Source organism: Cupressus sempervirens, chromosome 8 (assembly GCF_028749045.1).
Source record: "Cupressus sempervirens isolate cs-2001-9-10 chromosome 8, ASM2874904v1, whole genome shotgun sequence".
In the NCBI taxonomy this organism is placed as follows: domain Eukaryota; kingdom Viridiplantae; phylum Streptophyta; class Pinopsida; order Cupressales; family Cupressaceae; genus Cupressus; species Cupressus sempervirens.
The window spans coordinates 359,956,879-359,982,141 of NC_143125.1; the positions used below are offsets into that span (position 1 = coordinate 359,956,879).

Here is a 25,263-nt window from a genome sequence, read left to right on the forward strand (position 1 = left end):
AATCCATGACATAAAATGGACCAATGGAGATAACAAGAAAATTATTCATAGGGTTACATGTTATCCAACCCTAGATAGGAAGAAAACCATATGAAGCCTAAATCATGAAGAAATTGAGGAAAACATAGGAACCAAAGTGAATGGACATGATATGTCCATTACAAACATCTTTGAACCACTAATTGAATTTGTAGTGAGGGTTATAGCTCACAAGTTCTATCAATCAAGAAGATTGAATAGTGTGCCTTGTATGGTTGTGGATCAGGCATGGAATATTGTAATGAAGGATCATGAGTATGATCTTGCCAAGATACAGAGACTACAACTTGCATAAAATTTGACATCTATAAGAAAAGAGAAGAATTCAATGTGTAAGTTTTTTTCTCTAATTATGTGTATTTTCTTTTATGGACAAAAGTATTTTCCTGGTATTAGTGATATTGCATGGGAGCAAGACAAACTAGTGACAAGACAGATAAATGAGTATATTACTCAATTAGGAGAAAACTTTGAGAATGTAATGCATGCTTATTTTGATGAATTCAATCAAAGGATGAAAAGGAGAATGAGGATACCTAAAAATTTGGTCACAAAATATTATAGTGACATATATTTTCTTGTAGATACAAACAACACTTTTGTGTAGGCAGTGAAGCCGAGGAAGGCTTGGTGAAAATGCTTTAACTATGAGATTGATAGTAATGTAGTGAGTGTAAACATTCATGCACTACTGAAAGAAGAGATAGATGTTGAGGACAAATCTTTTGGTAAATATGAAGGGGTAAAAGTACAAACCTGTGTTACCCTTTTACAAATGAAAAGGCTAACAAAAGTATAACAATTCACCTTCAATGACATAAATTTTGTATTATTATTTAGAATTTGAAAATTAAGTAAACTAATGAAATCTCTAGAAATGGATGAATTTTAGGATTATAATTTTTAATAATTATCTAGAAAAAGAAATGATATAATTTCCTATTTTTTAAAGATAACATTTTAGTTGTCGAAAAATGTTGGAAATTAGGGGTTTATTTTCCACCACAAAACTACATGGAAATAAACTTATTTCCTTTTGATCTTAGATTATGTTATAGATAACATATGTGGCTAGAATAATCAAAAATAAAAATTGGCTTTAGACCTATATTTTCTCTTTTATGATGATTCAAATTTCAACTTATTCAAATTGATAGTTTTTATCTCCCACCACATTTTTCAAAATATATCTATTCCAACCAAAATAAAAATTATAGATTCTTGAAGAGCACTTTCTCCTCTAGAATGTCATAAAAAATTTAGATTTTTCTGATATGATATAAATAAATAAAATTCTTTCTCAAAATTGACATCTTCTTGAGTGTTAAAATATGAACTAGTAGATTTTTTTAATTATAATACTATATCTAATTAAAACACTATGAAATCTATATGAGAATATTCTTGACTTTGAATTCTATAAAATGGTATTTATATGTTATTAAAAAAATGTCATAAAAAATAGTAAGAGTTATTGAAACATCAATTTTCTAAAATAATTTTATTTCTTTAGTAATTTGATACTAACTACTATAAAACATGCATTTAATAGACATTTTCAATTGGAAAAGTGTAAGACGGTATATAACTTAGGTAGAATAAATTTATCAAAATCATATGTTTGAAAAAAATTAATTTTTAGATAAAAATACTCAAATTTGATCATTCTTATAAGTCAGCTTGAAAGGTGACATAGCTTTGTACTTTCACCCGAAGAAGCCAAAGAAAGAATTACTATTAATATCAAGATAACTTCCAAGTACAAGAAAAGGAAGAAAATGATTGAAGATCTTGAAGCTAACTGGGCACCCTAGGCAAAGAAAGAGAACCATTACAATTGACACAAGGTCTTGGTGAAGATGAAGAAAAAAAATAATGGTGATGAGGAGGAAGAAGAAGGTGATAAGGGAAAAGTCCTATTTATTTTCATTCCACTACAAAAGAAGGCTCAAGGAACAAAGAAGAAACTAATAGTGACACCCATTTCTCCTCCACCACCAAACATGCCAAGGACTAGGGCAACTACTAGTGTCAAGTAGTTTGCAAAGCAGAAGGTAGCAAAACTTGCAAAGCTTAGTGCCCCCAAAACTAAAAGAAGAAGATTGGTCAGAGGACCACCCAAAGGGATATCTAAATCTAGTGAAGAGGTATGTGAAAATATATAAGGATCTTCAAGATTGTCTAACTTTAGATTTGTAAAGTATGATAAAATTTAGATCAAACTATGATTGAGGAGGCTGTGGTGGATATGATTTCTAATCATAAGTTAGCTCCTAGTGAAATTGATAAAATGATACCCAAATATTTATTTGATAGACTAGAAAGGAGATGGCAGCATGCAAAAGTAAAGGAAAAAAAGATAAGAACTCACACATTAGTCAGAGTTATGCATAGTTTGTCATTGGAGCAACATGACACAATTTTGGAATAGTATAGAAGTAGATGTGTTCCTAAGTATAGAATGTTTTTGTTTTAGATTATGGTAAAAATAGGTTTTGAAGGGACCCCAAAACCCTTTTACATCCTCAAAAAAGGAAAAAATACACTAACCAAAAGGAAAGAGTCCATAAACCTACTAAAAAGTAGCATCAAAATTAGGTTTTATAGGGACCTAAAACCACTATTAAAGTCCAAATAATAAACCTAGGTTTTACAAGGACCTGGAACCGATAATATATATATAAAATAAAAACCAAAAACTAGGACCAAACATAGGAACCAGAAGAACTAGCCAGCAAACAGGACCTATACAGGAACCCGACCAGAAAAGAAGACCCAAGAAACTATTGCAATTCCATAATCATCTTCATGACCTCCTTACCAATCTTAGCCATATCCTAGATGGAGTATAGAATGTTTTTGTTACTATAGAATAAAGAGGAAGTTGTACAACAACAAGATGAGTTACTTTGGAAAAGCATTTTTGTGTTAACAATAAAGATAGGAGAAATAGACACTATAAACATCAGAGATGAATACATCAGTTGAGAAATATTAAGTTTGGTGAGTCTACAAGGAAACATGTCCCCTATACATGTCGACACTCCAAAGTTGAGTGGTCAAGGCTCATAGATATAGAGGTAGATGATGAAGAGAAGGAAACCAGTGTAAATAATAAGATTATTTCAGCACCTCACATTGATGAAGGAAAAGAATCAAATGAAGTTAAATTGAGTGTAACTATTATTTTATTGAGTATAGATACACAAAATAGACCGAGTGGTGACACCCCTTCACCAACTCTCCAAGTAGTGTTTAGCAATAACACTCCTTCACCTAGTAGAAAGAGGAAAGTAATAAAAGATGCTTCACCAGATATTTAGTTTAGTATGGATGAAATAATTGAGATGCCACAATTGGACCTGACAAATCTTACCTTGGAGAAAACAATTTTGCTACAAGAATTTTTAGTGAAGAAGAAGAGACAAAAAGATTTATAGAGAGAGCTTAAGAAAAAGTAGGTATTATATGATGTAAACCATATTTTTGTTGATGCTCTTAACATTTAGAATGTGGAAGATGTTGCACCAATCATCAACCAACTTATAGATATAGTTGATCAAGTGAATGTTGGAAGTCTGGAGTCAAATGAGAAGCTAATGGATTGGTTTGCTTGAAGATTTGAAGCTAAGATTGTGGATAAAGTCTCCATAACCTTTGATGAGTAGAAAGTACAACTGCAAGAGAGAGTACAAATTATGATTGAGCTAATATAGAAGGTACAACATTTGTACACAATTTTGTTAGATGTGCCAAGATTCACTAACAATATTCAAACATAAATAAATCAAATTCAAGCTAAGATAAAGAGATCCAACAACATTATTTTAGAGTGAACAAGATCAAGTATTGATCACTACAATAATCTACTAAATTCTCAAGGCACATTGGTCAAGCTTCAAATAGCTAATAGCACCATGAGATCCAAATTGATCTCTCTTTAAGAAATGATGATACCTGATTTGGAGGTCATGCAAAGAGAATTTTAAACAACCTAGGATCTTATCATAGAAGATCATAATCTTTGAGTGATTCATAGTTTAATTGATTTGGATGTAAGATTACATGAGATTACTAGTTTGGAGGCAGCAAGAACGACATGGGATCAGTGTTGAAAAAAGGGGGAAATAGGTATTGAAGGGGTAATGATATGTGATGAAAAAAGGTAGAAATAAAGAATTGAATAAAGCTGAAATGGATTTGTTGTTCATTTTTGCATTGTTTATTTATTATTCATTGGCATAAGTCACAAGACTTAGGGGAAGAGCTCATTTATCATATTGTATTGTAATAATGTAAATATGAAAAATTATTTTTTCCACTAATGTCAAAGGGGGAGATTGTTGGTATCTCTAACCATTGTTGTCTATTAGTGTCAACCACTTAGTCATTTACATGGCAGAGTCAGATGGTCATCACTGTGACTGAGCTACTCTATATAGGTTGAGTCATGTACATAAGCAAGTATGTACATTTCTCTATAGGAGCCAAGTAAGTGTATGGTCACCAAGTATTTCAATATGAGTCAAGTTCATCAATGATTAACAAAGTATAAAGTATACAAGTGTTGAATCGCACAGTGTGTGCCAAGCACAATACATGTCGACCATCAAAAGCATAATACAGTTTGACTAAGAACAATGTCGAGCATCATAAAATGGTAAAGACTAAGTGATGTAGATTTTACTTAAAATTCATAAATGGAAAAAAAAAATGAGGTAACGTGTTTTACAAGCCAACTTGGAAGGAAAATTTAATACATGCAAAGGTTGTTACAACACATTTACATGATGTAGATCACATATCCCTATGTTGTGCGATCAACTATTTAGGTGGAGAGGCTATTATGGAAGAATCTAGAAAACTCTTTACAAAACTCTTTAAATAGAGATTATCTTAACCTATATTAGAGTGTGAGAAAAGTGTGTAGAGCAAGAGCAAGAATGCAGAAGTGTATGCATGTGATCAAGGAGTAAAGTGAAGGATTGAGATCAAAAGTCAGTGAAGGATTTTGTTATCATGTAACAGAGAAAGTGACCTATTCATAGTAGTCAAGTAAAAGGGAAAGACAAGTAATATCAAATCAAAGGAGAGGATCAATCAGCAAGGAGAAGACTTGAAATTAGCTTATAGAGAAAACTAAGAGTTAGGTACTGAATTAGTTTTAACTAACTTGAATCAAGGTAAATCTCTTAATAGAGTGGTCTTAATTGATCTTTGTAAATCTCCTAACATATTCATTACTTTATTATAAGTGTTAAATCCTATAACAAGGTGAGACCTAGCAATCTCTTAAGCTTTTAATAGGGTAGACCCCTTATAGGGTAGATCATATCTTATGATCAAACATTGTAACCTTAACGGGTTAACATTATTATTGCAGTAGTGAAGATTTGTGGGTGTCATCACCACCCCATTTTTACCTTCACCTTGGAAGGTTTCTAAGTAAAAAATATTGTGTTATGTGTTTCATTTTCATGCATGTGATTAATTAAATTTATATGTTATAGTAGATTTACATTACAAGTTTTACATGCACAAGTTTACTGATAGATCTAAGTGAATTGGTGAAATGTTTAAGTGTTTAAGATTTTGATTCACCCCCTCACCCTACACCCCCCACCTCAATATCTTTTTTCATTGTTTATACCTCCATCAATTAATAGTGTATACCAAGAAGTTATATAAGAGCTAATTTGATTAAGAAAAAGAATTATGGTGGATTGGCTAGACATTTTGGAATTGATAAGACATTGAGTTTTATTAAGGATAAGTATTATTATCCACATATGTACAAGTATGTTCATAATTTTGTAAGGAGGAGTGGAATTTTTCAAGTTTCAAAAGGAGTGAGTCAAAATATTGGATTGCATATATGTATTTTTGTTCTTGAGAAAGCTTGGAGTGACATTAGTATGGATTTTGTTCTTGGATTACCTAAGACAACAAGGGGGATGATTCTATATATTTTTATGTACATAGATTTTATAAGTTGAAACATCTCATACCATGTAAGAAGACATATGATGCAGTGCATGTTGTAGAGTTTTTCTTCAAAGAGATTGTTAGATTACCTAGAAGTATTATCTCTGACAAAGATACAAAATTTGTTGATTATTTCTAGAGGACTTTGTCAAATAAGATGGATACTAAGTTGAAGTTTAACTCTACATTCCATCCATAGATAGATGGACATACAGAGATTGTGAATAGAAGCTTGGTTAATTTTTGATATGTTTAGTTGGAGATAAGACAAGTAATTGGATATGGTATTGCAAAAGCTAAGTTTTCATATAATAATTCTATGAATAGGAGTACAGGGAAAACATATTTTCAAATTATTATTGGAATGTAGCCTAGAGGTACATCAGATTTGAGGAATGTTGCTGGTGAAGAGAAGATAAGTGTTGAAGGAAGTTAAGTTGAGGTTGGAACAAAGTAATCAGAAGTATAAGGGGAATGCAGACAAATCTAGAAGACATCGTGTGTTTTAAGTTAGAGACGAGTTGATGGTTCATTTGAAGAAAGGTAGATTACCTATTGGAACATACAGTAAGCTAAAAATGAAGAAGTTTGGTCCTTGTAGAATCTTAAGAATTTTTTATAGTGGTAATGATTATGAAGTTAGGTTGCTTGAGTTAGAATATTGGATTATATACATGTATTTTGGTTCTTGAGAAACCTTGGAGTGACTTTAGTATGGATTTTTTTCTTGGATTACCTAAGACAACAAGGGGGATGATTCTATATTTTTTTTGTAAATAGATTTTCTAAGATGAAACATCTCATACCATGTAAGAGGACATATGATGCAGTACATGTTGTAGAGCTTTTCTACATTGAGCATCAGTGGTACAATCTACATTGACTGAGCTTTGAAGTATAGATTGAGTGAACAAGGAGAATATCACACTAACCAAGTAAATTGGTTATGATTGAGTGAGTAACCTTGACCAAGCTATAATGAAGACTGAGCTAACTATCATACACCAACTAAGTACGAAAACATTTATTGTAGAACTAAAATGAATGATTAAAGGTATTTATAAAATTTGGTGATTTATTTGCATTCACCAAGTGATAAAAGAGTTCATGTGAATATTTTGAGGCAATCAAAGTGAGTTTAGTGAATAGAGAAAAAGAATCATAGAAGTTTTATAGAGAATTTGTGGAACAAAGTAAGTATCATTCTCAATGTCAAGTTAGATATTGAGTGAAGATATTTGCAAAAAGCTTTGTTTAAACCCTAGTTTGAAATGGAATTTGGAAGTGAAATAATCAAAAAGAGAAATGCACAAATTATAAGGAATGACCAAAGTCCACCCAACTTCAAAAAATTGTTAATATTGAAAATATTGTTGATGATATCGAAGCATTATCATCAATTCTAGCTAGAGTCTTGACTATTCAAGATTTAAGATTATGTTATCAATGTAAAGTTGGAGAAATCAGAGATTTCAAGATTAGAACATCTTATGAGAAGCTCTGAGTTGATGGAAACCTAAAGGAAGAATATAAGATCATTGTCAAGAAAGAGCTTACCCGTGCCCTAGGATTTCTAAAAAATTTAAAGTCAAAAGGATTAAGGTTATTCCTAGCTGATTTCATGATATGAAAATATGGTTGGAAGGTGGGCCACTCAAAATCAACAAGGAAATCATTTGTCAAGTAACAAGGTACCCTACATTGGACCAACTGAAGAACATAAGGAATGGAATGAAGAATGAAATTGAAATCCTAACCAAGGAAAAGTGGAATGGTCATGGAATGTCAATTTATGGAATTGAGGACTCGTTAATTGAATTTTTTTTTCATGTAATTGCACACAAGTTCTATCAATCTAGTAGATTGAACAACATGCCCTATGTAGTAGTAGATTTGAGCTACAAAGTTGTGAAGAAGGAGCATTCATATGATCTTGCCAAGCTACAATTTCACCAACTTATAGAGAACCTAGAAGCTGTAAGAAAAGAAAAGAACACTTTTTTAAATTTTGGATCCCCATTAGTTTGCATATTTTTCTATGTCTAGAACTATTTCCCTACCATTGGTATAGTTACATGGGATAGGAATAGAACTACTATGGAGCAACTAAGTGATTTAATAAGTAGATTGGGAGAGAATTTTGAAGTAGTAATGGATAACTACTTTGAAGAATTAAAAATTAAAATGAAGGATAGAATGAGAACTCCAAATTCAGTTGTTGACAAATATTATGATGGAGTATGTTTCATTATGGACATAGATTTTGTCTATGCATAAAAAATTTTGTCAAGTGTAGCATGGCTAAGGCCAATGCCCTATGAAGTAAATGTAGATGAGGTAACTGCAATAGTTATTGCACTTCTAGCAGATGAAATAGATGTTAGTGCTGAGAAATTTGGTACATATGAGACTATAATTGCCAAGTTGACTACTGAAATTGGCACACCTAAAGAAGGAAAGAAAAGAATGAGAAAAATTGTTGAGGCTGGAATTAAAGAACAAGGAGAAGGATCAAGACAACCTATAGAGGGCAAGGAAAAAGTAAATAAACTACCATTATGAGTCCAAGGGCCACCAAATAGAAAAAAGGTTGTTGTGATAGAACCTAAGGTGTAGGAAGACCTGAAGAAGGATATACAAGAAATGGTGACACCTCAGAGGCCAAAGGGCAAAGTGATCATCACCCAAAAAAGGACTACACAACCCACTACCAAGATATTGACTAGAAGTCCATCCAAGAAGAGGAAATTGGTTGAAGTGCAAGATAAGTTGAAGAGAAAATTGATCATTTCACTAGAGGAGGAGGATGATGATGAAAAGATGGAGTTTGATGAACCTAGCAAATTACAAATTTTGAATGGAATCCCTCCTATGATTGTGGATCAAGTATGTGAAAAATTGGTTGAATCTGAAAATATTTTGGGATTTAAAGACATTCAATATGATTATTTGAGTAATGATGATCAAGTTAAGCTTTAAGGCACAATGATAGACATGATGATCAAGTTCAGGTGCACACCCCTAGAATTGGGAACTAGATTTCCAATAGGTTTATATAAAAGAGTGGATGCTAAGTGGAAATGGGCATTGTCTACTGAAAATAAAATAAGAGAGACAACATTAGCACAAGCTATGCCAGATTTAGGGAAAACTCATATGTCTATAGCCCTTAAAGATTTTATCAAGAAGTTTATACTGAGGGACAAGGCATATAAAGTTTTGAAAAATAAAGATCATGAAGTTGAGCAAGATAGTCTTCGAGTATGGAAAGAAGCATTTGGATTTCTTTCTCCATCTATGGAAGTGAGGGAAGGCCTAGATGCCATAGAATTTGAAGATGAATAAAAATAGGAAATGGCCAAGCTGACCGAGGAGATTTAGAAACTTGTTAGTTGTTGTGAATAGAAAGAGATAGTCGCAATTGAAGATGACACTGACACCCCTCTACCTAATCCAAATATACTAATAGAAGAGGAAATTCAAGGTTTAATCAATGATTCAAGAAAACTCTCTACTAACCAAATTTTATTACAAATAGTTGAATATCCAAAGCTTGGAACTAAAAAGATTGGTGATGTTAATGTCACATCAGTTATAGAGGATACAAGGGTTGAGCAACTTGGTAAGGCTTTAATTGTATATACATCATTCACTTGTAAACAAATTTTGAAAAAGGAGAAAAATTTTGAGAAAGACTCATGCTCCAAATTGGTAGAGGATGAAGAAAAATAGAAAGAGCAAGAGGCTACTCAACCTCTTATTCAATTGTCAAGTGCACAAGTAATAGAACCAACAAATGTGACACCTATGCAATAGGTGATTTCTACACAAGTGCAGTAGCCAAAATCAAGATTGAGTGAAAAGGGGAAATAGTTGTAATTATTACTACTCAGTGTTACACCCTCACAATCTTAGGATGTGACTCTTTTAGGAGAGGAAGATGATGAGTTTGTGAGCCTTGATGAGGTAATTACATTACCTATGTATGATTTGAATAATCTTACATTAGATCAAATGCAAGAGTTACAAACCTTGTTGAGCCATAAGGAAAAACAAGAATAGTTGAGAAGAGCGCAAAAGAGAAGCCAGGTACTTCATATTGTCAAAGATATATTTACAAATGCATTTGAGATCATAGATGTGAACAAATAGCACACAATTTTGGATTAGCTAATACATTTAGTTGATAGAATTTAGTTAAAAGACATACACACAAATGAGAAACTATTACAATGGTCTGAGTGAAGAATAGAGCATAAAGTACTATAGAAAGTATCATAGGAACTTGTACATAGAGAAGTTGAGCTTTCTACATCAATCACCAAGCTGGACACAATTTTGCAAACCATTAATTCTTTATATTTAAAATTGTCTGATGTAGAATTCTTTATAGTAGATATTGCATGTTCATTAGAACCATTGCATATAAAATAAGATTGAATGTTATTACATTAGGAAAGAATGCAAGTTCAATCACATCCTCTTATAGTGAATTAATATTTAGTCAAAAGAGGTCAGTCGAGATCACAACTAAAGATACTGAGATCAGGCACAAATTGATGCTAATTCAACTTTAGTTAGTTCCACATATAGAGATTATATAGAAGGTGGTCTCTATTGCTAAAGACATTTTGAAGAAAGAGACACATTTCTCACATATTGCAAGATTCATTGATCTAGCTAGCAAGCTAGAGATTCAATATCAAATTTTGGAGCAAGTAAAAGAATTATGGAATAAAGGCTATGCCAATATTATGGCAAGTCATCAGCAATTTTTTGATAAGTATTGGTTAGCCCCTATAGCCCCAAGTTCCATTAGTGACAAAAATAAGGGGGATAAGAAAGCATAACAAGGGATATGAAATAAAGAAAGGCTAGGAGAGAGGTGGATTAGAAACAAAAGAGGATATAAATCAACGAGATGATTTATGAAGATCAGAGATTAGATATCCGATTTTAGAGGATCTTATTATGGTCTCAGGGAGAGTATATATTTTTTAACAAAATTATTTCATGATAAAAGTATTTTTGCCACTAATGTCAAAGGGGGAGATTATTGATCTCTAAGCCTATAGTGTTGATTAGTGTCCAAAAACTTAGTCATTTACTAGGAAAGATTACAAGGTCATCACTACAACTTAGTTATCTAGTAAAGGTTGAGCATACAATGCTTATATCAAACAAGATAGCAATTGTTGAATATTCAGTAGTGATTAAGCTAATGAATGAGCTGAGCAATATAGTGGAGACTGAGCATGTTGACAAGTTACTAAGTGTCAAGAAAAAGGATTATAGAAGTTGAGTAACAACATGAAAAAGTTTACATGACCAAGCGTTAGAGCATTCAAGTGTCGAGTAGTTCAATTTTGACATATAAGTTTGGAATGGCACAAACACATATGTAAACTAGTTTGGCCAAATTTTCTATGATATTTAATATTTGAAGAGCTAGGTAAGGAGTTGATTATGCATCATTACAGAAGGTAATGATCTCAAGGCATACAATTCAACCAATAAGAAAATGGGATTGAAACAACAAAAGATAATGAAGTGTAAGTCTTCAATCAAGAATAAACCTTCACAAGATATCTATTTAAGGAGGATTCTAACCTAGAATTGTAGAGAGGTTGTTGGGATGTGTAAGAGTATCCTTATGCACATGTGAAGGACTAAAGATGAAGTTCAAAGATAGGGAAGATAGAATGCAATCAGAGTAGTGAATGACTAAACAGAGCTATCATATCAGAAGATCAAATCAGAGATATAGCAAAGAGGATACCCAAGCTTAGTTTTTAGAGAAAATTGAGGGTCAAGTACTAAATCAGTTATTGTTAATTGAGATAGGGTAAATCTCTTAACAGAGTGGTCTTAACAATTCTATGTAACCTCCTAACAAATTCCTTACTTCATTGTGAGTGTAAAGCACTTTAACAAGGTGAGACCTAATAGTCTCTTAAGCTCTTAACAAGGAAGACCCCTCATAGGGTAGATCATATGTTATGATCAAACATTGTAACCCTAATAGGTTAACTTTATTGTTGCAATAGTGAATATCTGGGGGTTTCATCTCCACCCCAGTTTTACATTCATCTTGAAGTATTTTTGGGTAACCAAATCATTGTGTTATGTGTTAAACTATTTATGGATGTGATATATTTCATTTATGTTTCAGCATTTTAGCTTTAATGGTAGATCTATGAGATGAATTAGGCGTGAATGAATAAATTGGTTTTGAAGTCAAAAGTTGAAGATCTTGATTCACCCCCCTCTCAATATCTTGTTTCCCATATATACTTATTTGACCAAAATTCAATAGAATATAGGTATGCCATTGTAGATGTCCCTTTCACCACCATAAGATTTTTTGTATTAGGACAAAGGTCTCTAATCTATTCATCCTCATTGAAACTATAGATAGCAGAAGTAAGGTTACAATATAGCAAGTATAGTGATTGATCTAAATCTTAGTTTATCGCCTTGTTGTTAGTTGTACTATTTTTTATGATCCAGTACTTCATATGAAAATTATAAAGCCAGTAGGGTGAAAACATTGACACATATTAAAACTGCAAAGAAAAAAATGTATAGGTGTCAATTATTTTGGTCAATTTATTTCATGCATGCCCTGTGGAGACTATAGCTTAGGAAGTACACCAGTAGTTTGTAGTTTGTAAAATGGAAAGCCATAGCTACTAGAATAGATGGGATTTTGATAGTTTAGCCAAATAATACACCTAGTATATGTCTTGCAAAAAATTAAGATATATTATCTAATCAATAACAATGGTGTGCGATGTGTCATCTTTCCTTGGAACAGAAGTGTAAAAGAGTGAAAACCAACTACAAATATTGCACTAGTAAATGGATGGTTCATAGAGCCAATTTTCAATCATTAAATTTGAAAAAAAGACATTTATCTACTTGAACATGGCATAAAAAAGGAATGAACCAAAGTCTACTATGTCATTGGTCCGTACAGTTTAACATTCATGGTGCTAAATTACTTTTGCCATGTGTTTTAGTCATTTGATTGATGCTAGCTTGGCATTGTGTGAATAATTTTTAAGCAATAATGAAGTCCTATTTAAATTTTTCAAATTTTTAAATATTAAAAATACATTAAAAGAATAAAATTCACAAATTCTTATCACATATACTAATGCATTATAGACGAATTTGTATGCGAGTATTTGTAACCCACGATTTAACTAATAGATGAATTGGAACTTGTATCATCTAAGCAATATTTTTTCAAGTATTTTAACTCACATAATGATGGGGACACAACCCAAGAACAGAATGGACACAACAGAAAAGGGAAATTGTATTAACTAGAAAATAAGCTAGTACATTCAGTACAGAGAAAATAAACTTCAAAACATGCCCTAAGGGCTTACAATAACATAAATGTGGAGATAATTTCTCCTTTCAGTACCTCCTCTCAAACTCCACTCCGAACTGCCTTTTACAATGCCAAAAATCTCCTTAAATAGACCCCAGAGGGTTAAGGACTAGGAGTACATTCTAGAAAGTGCTAGTAGGCATCCACCGACCAAATAGAAGGTTCTAGAAGCTGCGTTAGAATTCGGAAAAAATCTAGAAGAATCCAGAAACAGTAACCAAACTTTTGGGAGGCATAACTTTTGAACCGTAGCTCCGATTGACGAACCGTTTACATTTTTGGAAAGCTCTTGAAGCACTCTATAGTCCTATGGACAAGCTCTGATTGTCCCCCATTTTTTGGCCCTTTTTAAGGTCATTTAATGCCCCTAACCTAACTTTGAAGCATTCTTAGGAGGTCTCCAAAACTTGAAAAACTGCAATAACTTTCAAACCGTGAGGCCTCTTGACTTGATTCTTTTTCTGGAATGCTCTAAATTGAAATTACATTCATCTAGCCAATTTACACCTCCTAGTTCACCAAAATGATGGCTCAATTACATACTCCTATTTTTTCAAGATTTACACGAACACTGATAGTGGAACTGTGAGAGTTGGAACCTTTATTTGACCCAAATGGGTATCCAAAAATGAAAACACATGAAATAGAAACTAAGTCTAAGTATATTTTTTTGGGTGACATAGGATTTCCCTTATACCTCTGGATGCTCCTGCATCAGACACCCAGGGTAGATTGAAAAGTGACCCTGTCACTTTATGAATGGTAGAGGAAATCCCAAATGGGAAACCTCGGCTGCTAAAATCCAAGTTGAGTCCTCGATCGGTCGTCCTTTCCATTTGACCAAATACTCTTCATACTATCTATTTCTGGTACTCCTACCCACACGATGATCTAGAATGTCTTCTATCTCCTCCTTCTTAGAAGCAAGAATCAGACATGGCTCTAACACCAGTTCCTCATCTGCACCATCATCATGATATTCTATTAAATCTACAATGTTGAAAATGGGAGAAATGTGAATACCATCTGGCAGCTCCACCTCATATGCATTTCCTGAGTCATGTTTCTTCAAAATTTTGCAGGGGCCAAATTTCTTCATTTTCAGCTTGTTGTAAGTGTCGGCTGGAAATCTTTCTTTTCGTAAGTGCACCATGACTAGATCCCCTACTTGGAATTCCTTATGTCTTCTCCTTTGATCAGCCCTAGCTTTATACTCTTGATTCATCTTGGTAATGTGTGCCTGAACCTCCTCATGTAGACGCTTGATATGTTCAGCAAATTCCTCAGCTTCAGCACTTGTCCTCTCCCCTTGTTCTATCTTCCTCAATTATGGTGCAGTCCTTGGGCTATTCCCATATACAATTTGGAATGGTGATTTTCCAATACTCCTATTTATAGAGTTATTGTAAGAAAACTCTTCTTGTGGTAGAATCAAATCCCATCCCTTGGGCTTATCCCCAACTAAACATCTCAGCAAATTTCCCAGACTTCTATTTACCACTTCTATTTGGCCGTCAATCTGCGGGTGATGCGTGGAACTGAATTTTAGGTCTGTTCTCAACTTCTTCCACAATGTCCTCCAGAAATACCCCACAAATTTAGTATCTCTTTCAGAAACTATACTCCTTGGAAGACCATGTAGTCTTACCACCTCTTTGAAAAAAAAGTCTACAATATGGATAGCATCATGAGTTTTATGGCATGGAATGAAATGTGCCATTTTGGAGAACCTATCAACCACCATGAATACTGAGGCATTACCCCTTTGTGTCCTTGGTAATCCAAGAATGAAATCCATACTTATGTCCTCCCATGGCCTTGATGGAACAGGCAATGGCTGATATAGGCCAGTATTGTGACTAAACCCCTTCGCAACTTGACAAACCTGGCAACTCTGTACAAACTTCTTCACATCCTGTGAAATTTGAGGCCAAAAATAATGTTCTCTAAGAATGGAAATGGTCTTATCTCGACTAAAATGTCCTGCCATTCCTCCACTATGTTTCTCCTTAATCATATTTTCCCTCATGGAACTCCTTGGAATGCACAATTGACTACCCTTGAACAACATGCCATCCTGAATCAAATAGTCTAACCACTTGGTTCTATCTACAGCAATAGGTTCTTTACAAGCTTTCCATGCCTCAACAAAATTAGGATGCTCGGGGTACAAATTCTTGAGTTCATCAAACCCAACTACTTCAACTAGCATTATTGTAAGCAACAACTGTCTCCTACTTAGTGCATCTACAACCCTGTTAGATTTTCCACTTCTATGCTTCAATAACTCTACAAGAACTCTACCCACTTCATATGCCTCTGATTCAATTTACCTTGGCTATTTAGGTACTGTAATGCTTGATGATCAGTATATAAAAAAAATTCCTTTGGCAATAAATAATGCCTCCATTTCTTTAAGGCCTGAACTATTGCATAGAACTCTTGATCATAAACATAATACTTCTTCTTTGCATCATTCAATTTTTCACTAAAATATGCAATAGGCTTACATTCTTGGCTTAATATAGCCCCAATAGCATTGCCACTGGCATCACAATCCATCTGGAAAACCTTTCTAAAATCTGGAAGTGCCAACACAGGTTGTTTTGTTACCTTCTTCTTTAGCAATTCAAAACTTCTCACGGCTGCTACAGTCCATTTCAACTCTTTTCTATCCCCTCTTATTGTATCAGTTAGGGGTGCACATATGCCACTGAAATTCTTAATAAACTTCCTATAAAAATTAACCAGACCATGAAATGATCTTACCTCAGTAGCAGACCTTGGAGTAGGCCATTCCAAGATGGCTTTTACCTTCTCTGGATCCATTTTGAGACCTTCGAGTGATATAACAAACCCCAAATAGACTAACTCCCTTTTTGCAAAGATACACTTCTTCATATTAATTAACAGTTTCTCTTCCCTTAGCCTTTCAAGGACATTATGCATATGCAGTAAATGTTCTTCCAAAGTCTTGCTGAAAATTAAAATATCATCCAAATAGAAAATAACAAATTTTCCCAAGAACTTCTTAAGTACCTCATTCATGAGCCGCATGAAGGTGCTTGGGGTGTTCATCAATCCAAAGGGCATGACTAACCACTCATAAAGACCCTCCTTGGTCTTGAAGGTTGTTTTCCACTCATCTCCTTCTCAAATCCGTATTTGATGATAGCCACTCTTGAGATCTATCTTTGTGAAGTACTGAGCTCCACTCAAGCAGTCCATAAGATCATCCATCCTTGGCAAAGGAAACTGGTACTTGATGGTTATCCTATTTATAGCTCAAGAATCTGTACACATCCTCCACTCTCCATCCTTCTTTGGTGCGAGTACTACAGGTACTGCACATGGACTCAGGCTCTCTCGAATCAAGCCCTTCCTCAACAGCTCCTAAACCTGTCTATTTAGCTCCTCTGTTTCAGTAGGAGTCATCTTGTGAGCAGCCTTGTTAGGCAAACTAGCTCCTGGAATCAGATCTATCTGATGATTGATTTGCCTTACTGGTGGCAATCCATCTAGAACATTATCAAAGATAATATCTCCAAATTCCCCTAGTAAATCTAAAACTTCAAGTGGTATTTCACTACCCTATTCTTTATCTTTCCTAGGAATAAAAGCATAGCACATATGCTGATGTTTCATGCCATCTAAAAACTTCCTTCAATCAACAAGACAAATCCTACCACTGCTACATACCTTTTCACCTTCCTTTTTCATGGGCTTCAATTTGTGGTGAACTCCATCCTTTTTCAGAGAGTATGTGTTTGCATGTCCATCATGTACTGCATGTCTATCAAACTGCCATGGTCTACCCAACAATAGATGGCAAACATCCATCGGAATAACATCACAAAGAACTTCATCATGGTAACTCCCAATTTTGAATTTCACTAAACATTGTTCACTTACCAGGACCTTATGATCATCTTTTACCCAAGCAATCTGATAGGGCTGGGGATGTTTCTCCCTCTTGAGCTTCAGCTTAGAGACCATCTCTTCTGATACCAAGTTATCAGTGCTACCACCATCAATGATCATGTCACAACATTTATCCTCACACTTGCATCTGGTATAAAACAAACTCCTCTGTTGTCCTGGTTCAATCTCACCACTTAGTAGGACTCTTTCATTTACCAAGGTCTCTCCTCTTTCTGCATCCTCTGAATGTGATGATTGTGCATCCTCATCCACATGAGCAACCCTAGCTTGGCCCTCAGCTCTCCTATCTATCCTTCCTTGTCATTGAGGGCATTCAAAGGCACGATGACCTTCTTCATTGCAATGGAAATAGGTACCATGAAAGCCTCCTCTTCCTTGTCCACATCCTCTAACTCTTCCTCTCTGATTTCCAAAGTCTTGATCATGGGAGCGGTTGAAACCCTCATTCCTTTGGTTCCTGCAAGTACCCACATCTTCATTTTTATTTTGGGTTTCATTGCGGCCTCCAGATGACCTACTGCTTCCCCTTCCTCCTTGACCGCACCCTCTTTGTCTTCCTTCAAACCTTTTATTCAGCTTCTCTGCAACTCGTAGGGAAAACTGGTATGCCTCTTCAATGCTGGTCTTTCTTACCAGACTTAATTCCTCCTGGATGCTAGGTCGCAACCCACTGATATAATGAGCAACCTTCTCCTTATTTGCCTCTACATGCCCCACTCTAATCAAGAGTTGGTAAAATTCCTCTGCATATTCTTGGACTGATCTTCCTACTTGCTTTAACCCATGCATCTTCTTAAACAAATCAAGCTCGTAGTCCACAAGAATGAATTGCTTCTTTAATTTGTCCACCATGTGATCCCATCTTGTGATCTTCTCCTTTCCTCTTCTATTTCTTTCCAATTGGACCTCTTGCCACCAGATTTTGGCATGGCCTTTCAGTTTGGCCTTTGCAAACTTAACCCTATCTGGGTCCCTGATATCCTCATACTCAAATTATTCTTCCAGTTCATTGATCCAATCGATCAACTCATCTAGTTTCAGACTTCCTGAAAATACACCCACTTCAATTGTAGGTATTTTCCCAAACTTAGTAATGGCCCTAAAAAGCCTTTCCTCTGGATGATTCAGAACTTCCCCATCAAATTCCCCTTCTGGTCCCATTTCATCTTCTTCGTTTTCATCTTCACTTTCATCACCTGCGGCCACAGTTGCTCCTCTACGGAGCTCCTCCTGCAATGCTTGTACCTGCCTTTGGAGGGCTCTAACCTCCTTAGGATTAATAGCTTTGGCCCTTCTGCCACGCTCTCTTCGTGGAGGCATCTTCTCAACTCAAACCCACAACCACATAGTCCTAGTGCAAACTACCTCACAGTCGGCGCTCTGTCTACACACTCAGGAAAACAAGCTCTGATACCACTTGATGGGGACACAACCCAAGAACAGAATGGACACAACAGAAAAGGGAAATTGTATTAACTAAAAAATAAGCTAGTACATTCAGTACAAAGAAAATAAACTTCAAAACATGCCCTAAGGGCTTATAATAGCATAAATGTGGAGATAATTTCTCCTTTCAGTACCTCCTTTCAAACTCCACTCTGAACTGCCTTTTACAATGCCAAAAATCTCCTTAAATAGACCCTGAAGGGTTAAGGACTAGGAGTACATTCTAGAAAGTGCTAGTAGGCATCCACCGACCAAATAGAAGGTTCTAGAAGCTACGTTAGAAGTCGGCAGAAATCTAGAAGAATCCAAAAACGGTAACCGAACTTTCGGGAGGCATAACTTTTGAACCGTAGCTCTGATTGACGAACCCTTTACATTTTTGGAAAGCTCTCGAAGCGCTCTATAGCCCTATGGACAAGCTTGGCTTGTACCCCATTTTTTTGGCCCTTTTTGAGGTCATTTAATGCCGCTAACCTGACTTTGAAGCATTCTTAGGAGGTCTCCAAAACCCAAAAAACTGTAATAACTTTCAAACCGTGCGGCCTTTTGACCTGATTCTTTTTCTAGAATGCTCTAAATTACAATTACATTCATCTAGCCAATTTACACCTCCTAGTTCACCAAAATGATGGCTCAATTACATACTCCTATTTTTTTGAGATTTACACGAACACTAATAGTGGAACTGTGAGAGTTGGAACCTTTATTTGACCCAAATGGGTATCCAAAAATGAAAACACATGAAACAGAAACTAAGTCTAAGTATTTTTTTTGGGTGACACGGGATTGCCCTTATACCTCTGGATGCCCCTACATCACATAATTTCTGGATATTAATGTTAAAGTTGTGAGGTATATCATATGAGTACTTTTTTTTAAAATGCTTTTGTATAATTATAATGGTTTATTTATTATTTATTATATTAAAATAATATTTATATAAATGATGTAAGTAAACTGAAAAATAGCTTTATAAATTTTGTGAATTTATTAAATGGACAATTCTTTTTGGTTAAATATTTTAAATTGTCAAATTTAATATATTTTTCATTTCATTTCTTATGAATTTAAGTACACAAGAAAATATAATAATTAAATGTCCTTATATAAAAACTAATATAAATAAAATAAAGTGAACAATATTTATAAAAATGAAAGAATCTCTAAGAGTAACAAAAAATATATCACTTTTACATCTTATTATAAAAAGTTTTTTTTTTTTTCAAACAAATATAAAATAATAAATATACACTAATTTCACTATTTCATAATTAAATAATTATTTTTAATTATAAAAAATATATTTTTTTGGAAATAGTTAATCTTAATATATAAATAAATGAAATTTGATTTTTTTGAAATAGTGTTTTTTATTTTTAAACAAATGTAGTAATCACAAATAGATATAAAATAATAAAATTAAAAGTATAATTTATGATGATCAATGAAAAGGTACCTATATATATATATATATATATATAAAATTAAAATACATATGAATTTTAACTATTGATATATATGTATGTATGTATGTATGTATGTATACTATATATGTATACATGTATATATGTATATATACATGTATACATACATATATACATAAACATGTATATATACATATATACATGTATATGTATATGTATGTTTATACGTATATAGTATATGTATATGTATGTTTATACATATATAGTATATGTATATGTATGTTTATACATATATAGTATATATATATATGTGTGTATATGTATATATGTATGTATATATGTATATGTATGTATGTATATATACATATATATATATACTATATATGTATATATAGACATATATACATATATATATGTATATATACCTATATACATATATGTATGTATGTATTATGTGTAATACATCTATTAAATATATACATGTATACATCTATTACATATATACATGTATATACACATACATATATACATATATATATAATATTAAAATTAACTATTGGTAAAAAAATTATTATTATTAAAATATAAAATTATTTTTAAAAAATATAAAATATAAAATATTCATAAATAGATATAAAATAATATAATAATATAATTTAAAATATAATTCAAGATAATCAATGAAAAGGTCCTTATAAAAAAATAACAAAAAACTTATTACATAACAAAAATTAATTCTAAATTATATGTTTCTTGTACTTCTAGGTATTGCATATTTACTCCACACTACTCTTATGCCTTGATTGTTGTTACTCATTTTATCACATTGGTTTCTTTCTCTGAACGAATACAATACCTCATTGTTAGATGCCTTCCCTTTTCCATGTTTTTCAATTTGAAGTCACTATTCATCATGTAGTTCATATTGTTAACTTGATGGCTCATGCTTCTATCTTCTTATCACATATAATAATATTCTTCTATATGCCTTATGACTAATTTCATTGATTATTAAATGCATAATTTCCTATTTTTAACAAGTTTTATAAAAGGTTCCACTCTAATTATGAATGTCCCTTTAATAGTATGTATCTTCATCTCATTTAGATTTGCATGCAATACACATTGAAATAAGTAATCAATTAAAACATGTTGTTGATCTCTTGTGTCGCGTTTGCATGAATTTAGTTGCCTTGTCATTCCCAGATCTACAATTTTATTTAACACCTAAAAAGTTACATGTCTTCATTTGATACATTAAATCAACCTTCTACAAGTAATAGATCTCAAATCAAATAAACATTAAAGCTCAAGTAAATTTGATGCAAATTGGTCTTCACAAATTACAAGCTCTTCATGGCATTACATTTCATGTTCATAATTAAATGTACAACTAGACTTTTCTCCAAATGGACTTTCTAATTTAAATTCTTGTGTTATTCATTTTTTCATTTCATCGCAATAAACATGGGAACTTTGGCACTTGCACTCCTTATTAATTAAATCATGTTTATTTAATTACTAAATCACTTCTTCTCTTTAGTTTACTTAAACTAAACATTAAGCTTATAATAATTAATTATTATAATGCAACCTAGGTTAGTTACCTATTAGGATTTTGATCTCCTTTTATAAGGATTGATCTCTCTTTGTATTTATTCATTCAATACAATTGCAATATTTTTTTTGCACATTATGAATGTCTCATCATCTGTGGATCTCTGAATTCAAGCCTTCATAGCTTTTCTTCTCTATTTTTGTGTTAGGTGTTTGCATACAAGTGATTATTGGGAGTTGTGGGTTGAGTTTTTCCCAACTTCAACATAGTATCAAAACTTCAAACTTTCATGCCCTTGTTCTCTTCATGAGAGGTTTGGCCTTATTTTTTAGATTTTTTTATTAGATCTAGGTGTCTTTTATTTTTGGTCACTTTGAGACAAAACATACATCACCATTAGGCTTAGAGCACCCCAAAACCCCCCATTTTCATATAAAGCACATCTAATTTGTACATAGTTGTAATCTAAGGCAAAAAAATAATTGCTCCCAGGTTGGCCACACTTCCCAAGGCAAAAAATTATTTTTTTATGCAAAAAAAGAAAATTTTAAAAAAACTTTACAAAAGGTACACTAATTTTTATTTAGCTTTAAACAAATTAATAAAATAATAATAATGCATGTCACACCTTTTAAAAAGGCATTGTTTTTAAATAAAAAACTAAGTGCATGTGAGAAAAGGTACTCACACATGTTAGAGGTATGTTAGCCAAGTACTGACACATGTAAGCATAGGTATAGGTTGTTGATGTAATTCTTTTTTAGCCAAAATTTGACGACCATTCAACTATCAGGTATTTGATTTATTTATCCTAAAAGATATTGATAGTTTTTTGGCCATATCTTGGGCATGCAAAGGTATTTTTTGGCAAATCATATATCATCAAAAATATCTTTCCAAGATTGTTACGATGGCGTAGGTAATTTTGGATTTTGATAATGTTTGGTTTCCTTTTTATGCAGTCAAAGTCAAGGATTCTATTTTGCGCTCTGGAAGTCATATCTTGAGTATCTAGATTTAATTTTTCAAAAATTCTATATCATTGGAAAACATGTTATGCCCTCTTTCTGGTGATGTTGGTTTTTCTTTCAAATTATAATCTAGATTCATTTTTAAAAGAATTGAGATAAAATGCCACTCTATTGTATTTTAGGATATTGCACATCTTTTTGTAGTGTTGTACTCACACTACATTATAAAGTGTTATGGGGAGTTTCATGTTGGCCATTTTTGCCATCTTCCTTTGTCAAATGAGTGTTCCTTCAATGATATCATTTGTTGACATTATAGTCAAGTTTTTTTATTAGTGACACATAGTTAATCAAATGGTTAGCAGCTACTGAGCTTATCTTGCAGTTTACTATTTTAACCGAGTAATTTAGGTTCTACCGAGTTCTATGGTTGCTACCAAGTTCTAGAAATAGTATTCAATTCACAAAAAGCAATTATCTACCAAGTTGATGAATATCAATGTAAATTGAGCTCCATAGTGTTTACTAAGTTGCATAGTGCAAACTGAGTTCTCCAATGTTTACCAAGTTTGTAGGTATAGTGAATCTAGTGTTGACCAAGCTACGATGTGTCAACCAAGTGATTCAATTTGTACCAAGCTTGTAGTGTTAGTGTTGACTTCAAGCTATGCAATGTCAACCAAGAGATTCAATTTATATGTTGATTTTTTTAGTATTCACCAAGTCACCAGTGTTGACTAAGTTCAGACTACTTGGAAGTGATTAGTATGAACTAAGATTCTATGTCTACCTAGAGCATGACGATGTTGAGTATTAGAACCTCACCAAGTTTTCCTTTAGAACTCAAGTACCATAAGTTTGATTGACTTTGTGTATTTTGGTTAAACTTGTATTGTAGCCAACTTTGATGAATTGTGATTTAGATTGGTATATATGTAACATATTGTAGTATCACATCCAAATAAGTATGAATATGAAAGATATGTGTAAAAGAAAAAGTGTGAAGTAATAAGGCTACAAGTAGTATAAGGAGTAGAAATATTTATATATCATAGCAAGGTGATCATTACACTCCAAAAGAATCTCAACCAACAAATCAGATTTGCAGATCAGAGATCAGCCACTAGTTCATCCTAATAAGTGGAACAATTAAATCCTTTCACAAGGTGGACTTAATAGTCTTTTGTAAATATCTTTACCAAGTTCATACTTCATTTTATATTCTGTAAATCCTTTCACAAGGTGGACCTAGTAGTTCTTATTGCTCCTAATAGGGTAGATCATAAGAAATGATCAATTGTAAGCCTTAACCAGCCAACTTTATACTACAATACTAAAGTTTGTCGGTATCATCCCCACCCCAATTTTACTTTCTATTTGGAAGGTTTATAAGTCACCATATCTTGTGTCAAAGTGTTATGGATGTTTTAATGCTTTCAATTTTTCATGCATGCAATTAGATCAAAATACATATGAAGGATTAATTGGTGAATTAAGATTAAGTTTTATTGGTTCCTGATTTACCCCTCCCCTCTCAGTAACCTAGTTTATCTTATATTTCCAACAATTGGTATCAAAGCTTTGTGGTTCTCAAAGAAGAAGTTTAACAGCTTGAGCAAAGATAGAGGCAATGGAGGTATTCAGACTAGATAAGGTTATTAATAGTGAATAGCTAGATTTGGAATTGGCTACTGGGAAACTCAAGAAAGAAAAGGAGCAACTCTCTCAATCCTTAAAAAGAATAAAAGATCATGTAGTACAAATGAATTAAAAACTCTACACTAAAGAAATAATTGAAGATATCTACTCAGAAATAAATTTAGATGAAGCTAATGAGGCAATCAAAGAACTATTAGAAAAGAATTATAACCTTCAAGAAGAAGTTAGAAAGCTAAAAAGAGAACAAGAAATTTAGTTAGTAAGATTTTGTTAAGTCATGGAAGAAAATGACAAGGCCAAAGGAGAGACAAAAGGAAAGAACAATGAAATTAGGCATCTATCCCTTCAACAAGAAGACTTCATTGATTAGCTCACTAATGCAAATGAAGAAATTATGAATCTAAGATCACAGAATGAAAGATTACAAAATGATCTAAACACTAAAAATAAAACCAATGAGAGGATGATGAAATCTCAAGTAGACATGAATCAGTTGAATGAGCAAAGTCAATACAGATAGAAAGGTAAAGCAAGAATAGGATACACAGAAGAAGGTGAATCATCCAAGCAAGGAGCTCAAAATAATCAAAGGCCTACTTGCAATCACTATGGTAAGTTAGGTCATACATCAAACAAATTTTGGAGTAATGATAAAGCTAAATTCAATGGAAAATGTTAAAATTGCAATAAGCATGGTCATAAAGCTAATGAATGCAAAGAGAAACCTAAATTTGAAGACAAATGTCACAAATGCAAGAAGCATGGGCACAAATCTTTTGAATGCAAAACCAAGATATTGAACCTAGCAGAACAGATTGTGAAAGCTATATTTGGTTG

General features: G+C 33.0%; 1 protein-coding gene across 1 annotated transcript in view; it reads left to right on the forward strand.

Annotated features, from left to right (window-relative positions):
• Positions 1-8,334: 8,334 nt before the first annotated feature.
• The window catches only part of LOC149542818 (20 kDa chaperonin, chloroplastic-like), an 86,480-nt gene continuing 69,551 nt past the window's right edge, over positions 8,335-25,263 (forward strand). The window contains exon 1 of the mRNA XM_089795759.1: positions 8,335-8,565. Within this exon, the coding sequence (XP_089651885.1) occupies positions 8,335-8,565 (231 nt within the window). The remainder of the gene's footprint in view (positions 8,566-25,263) is intronic.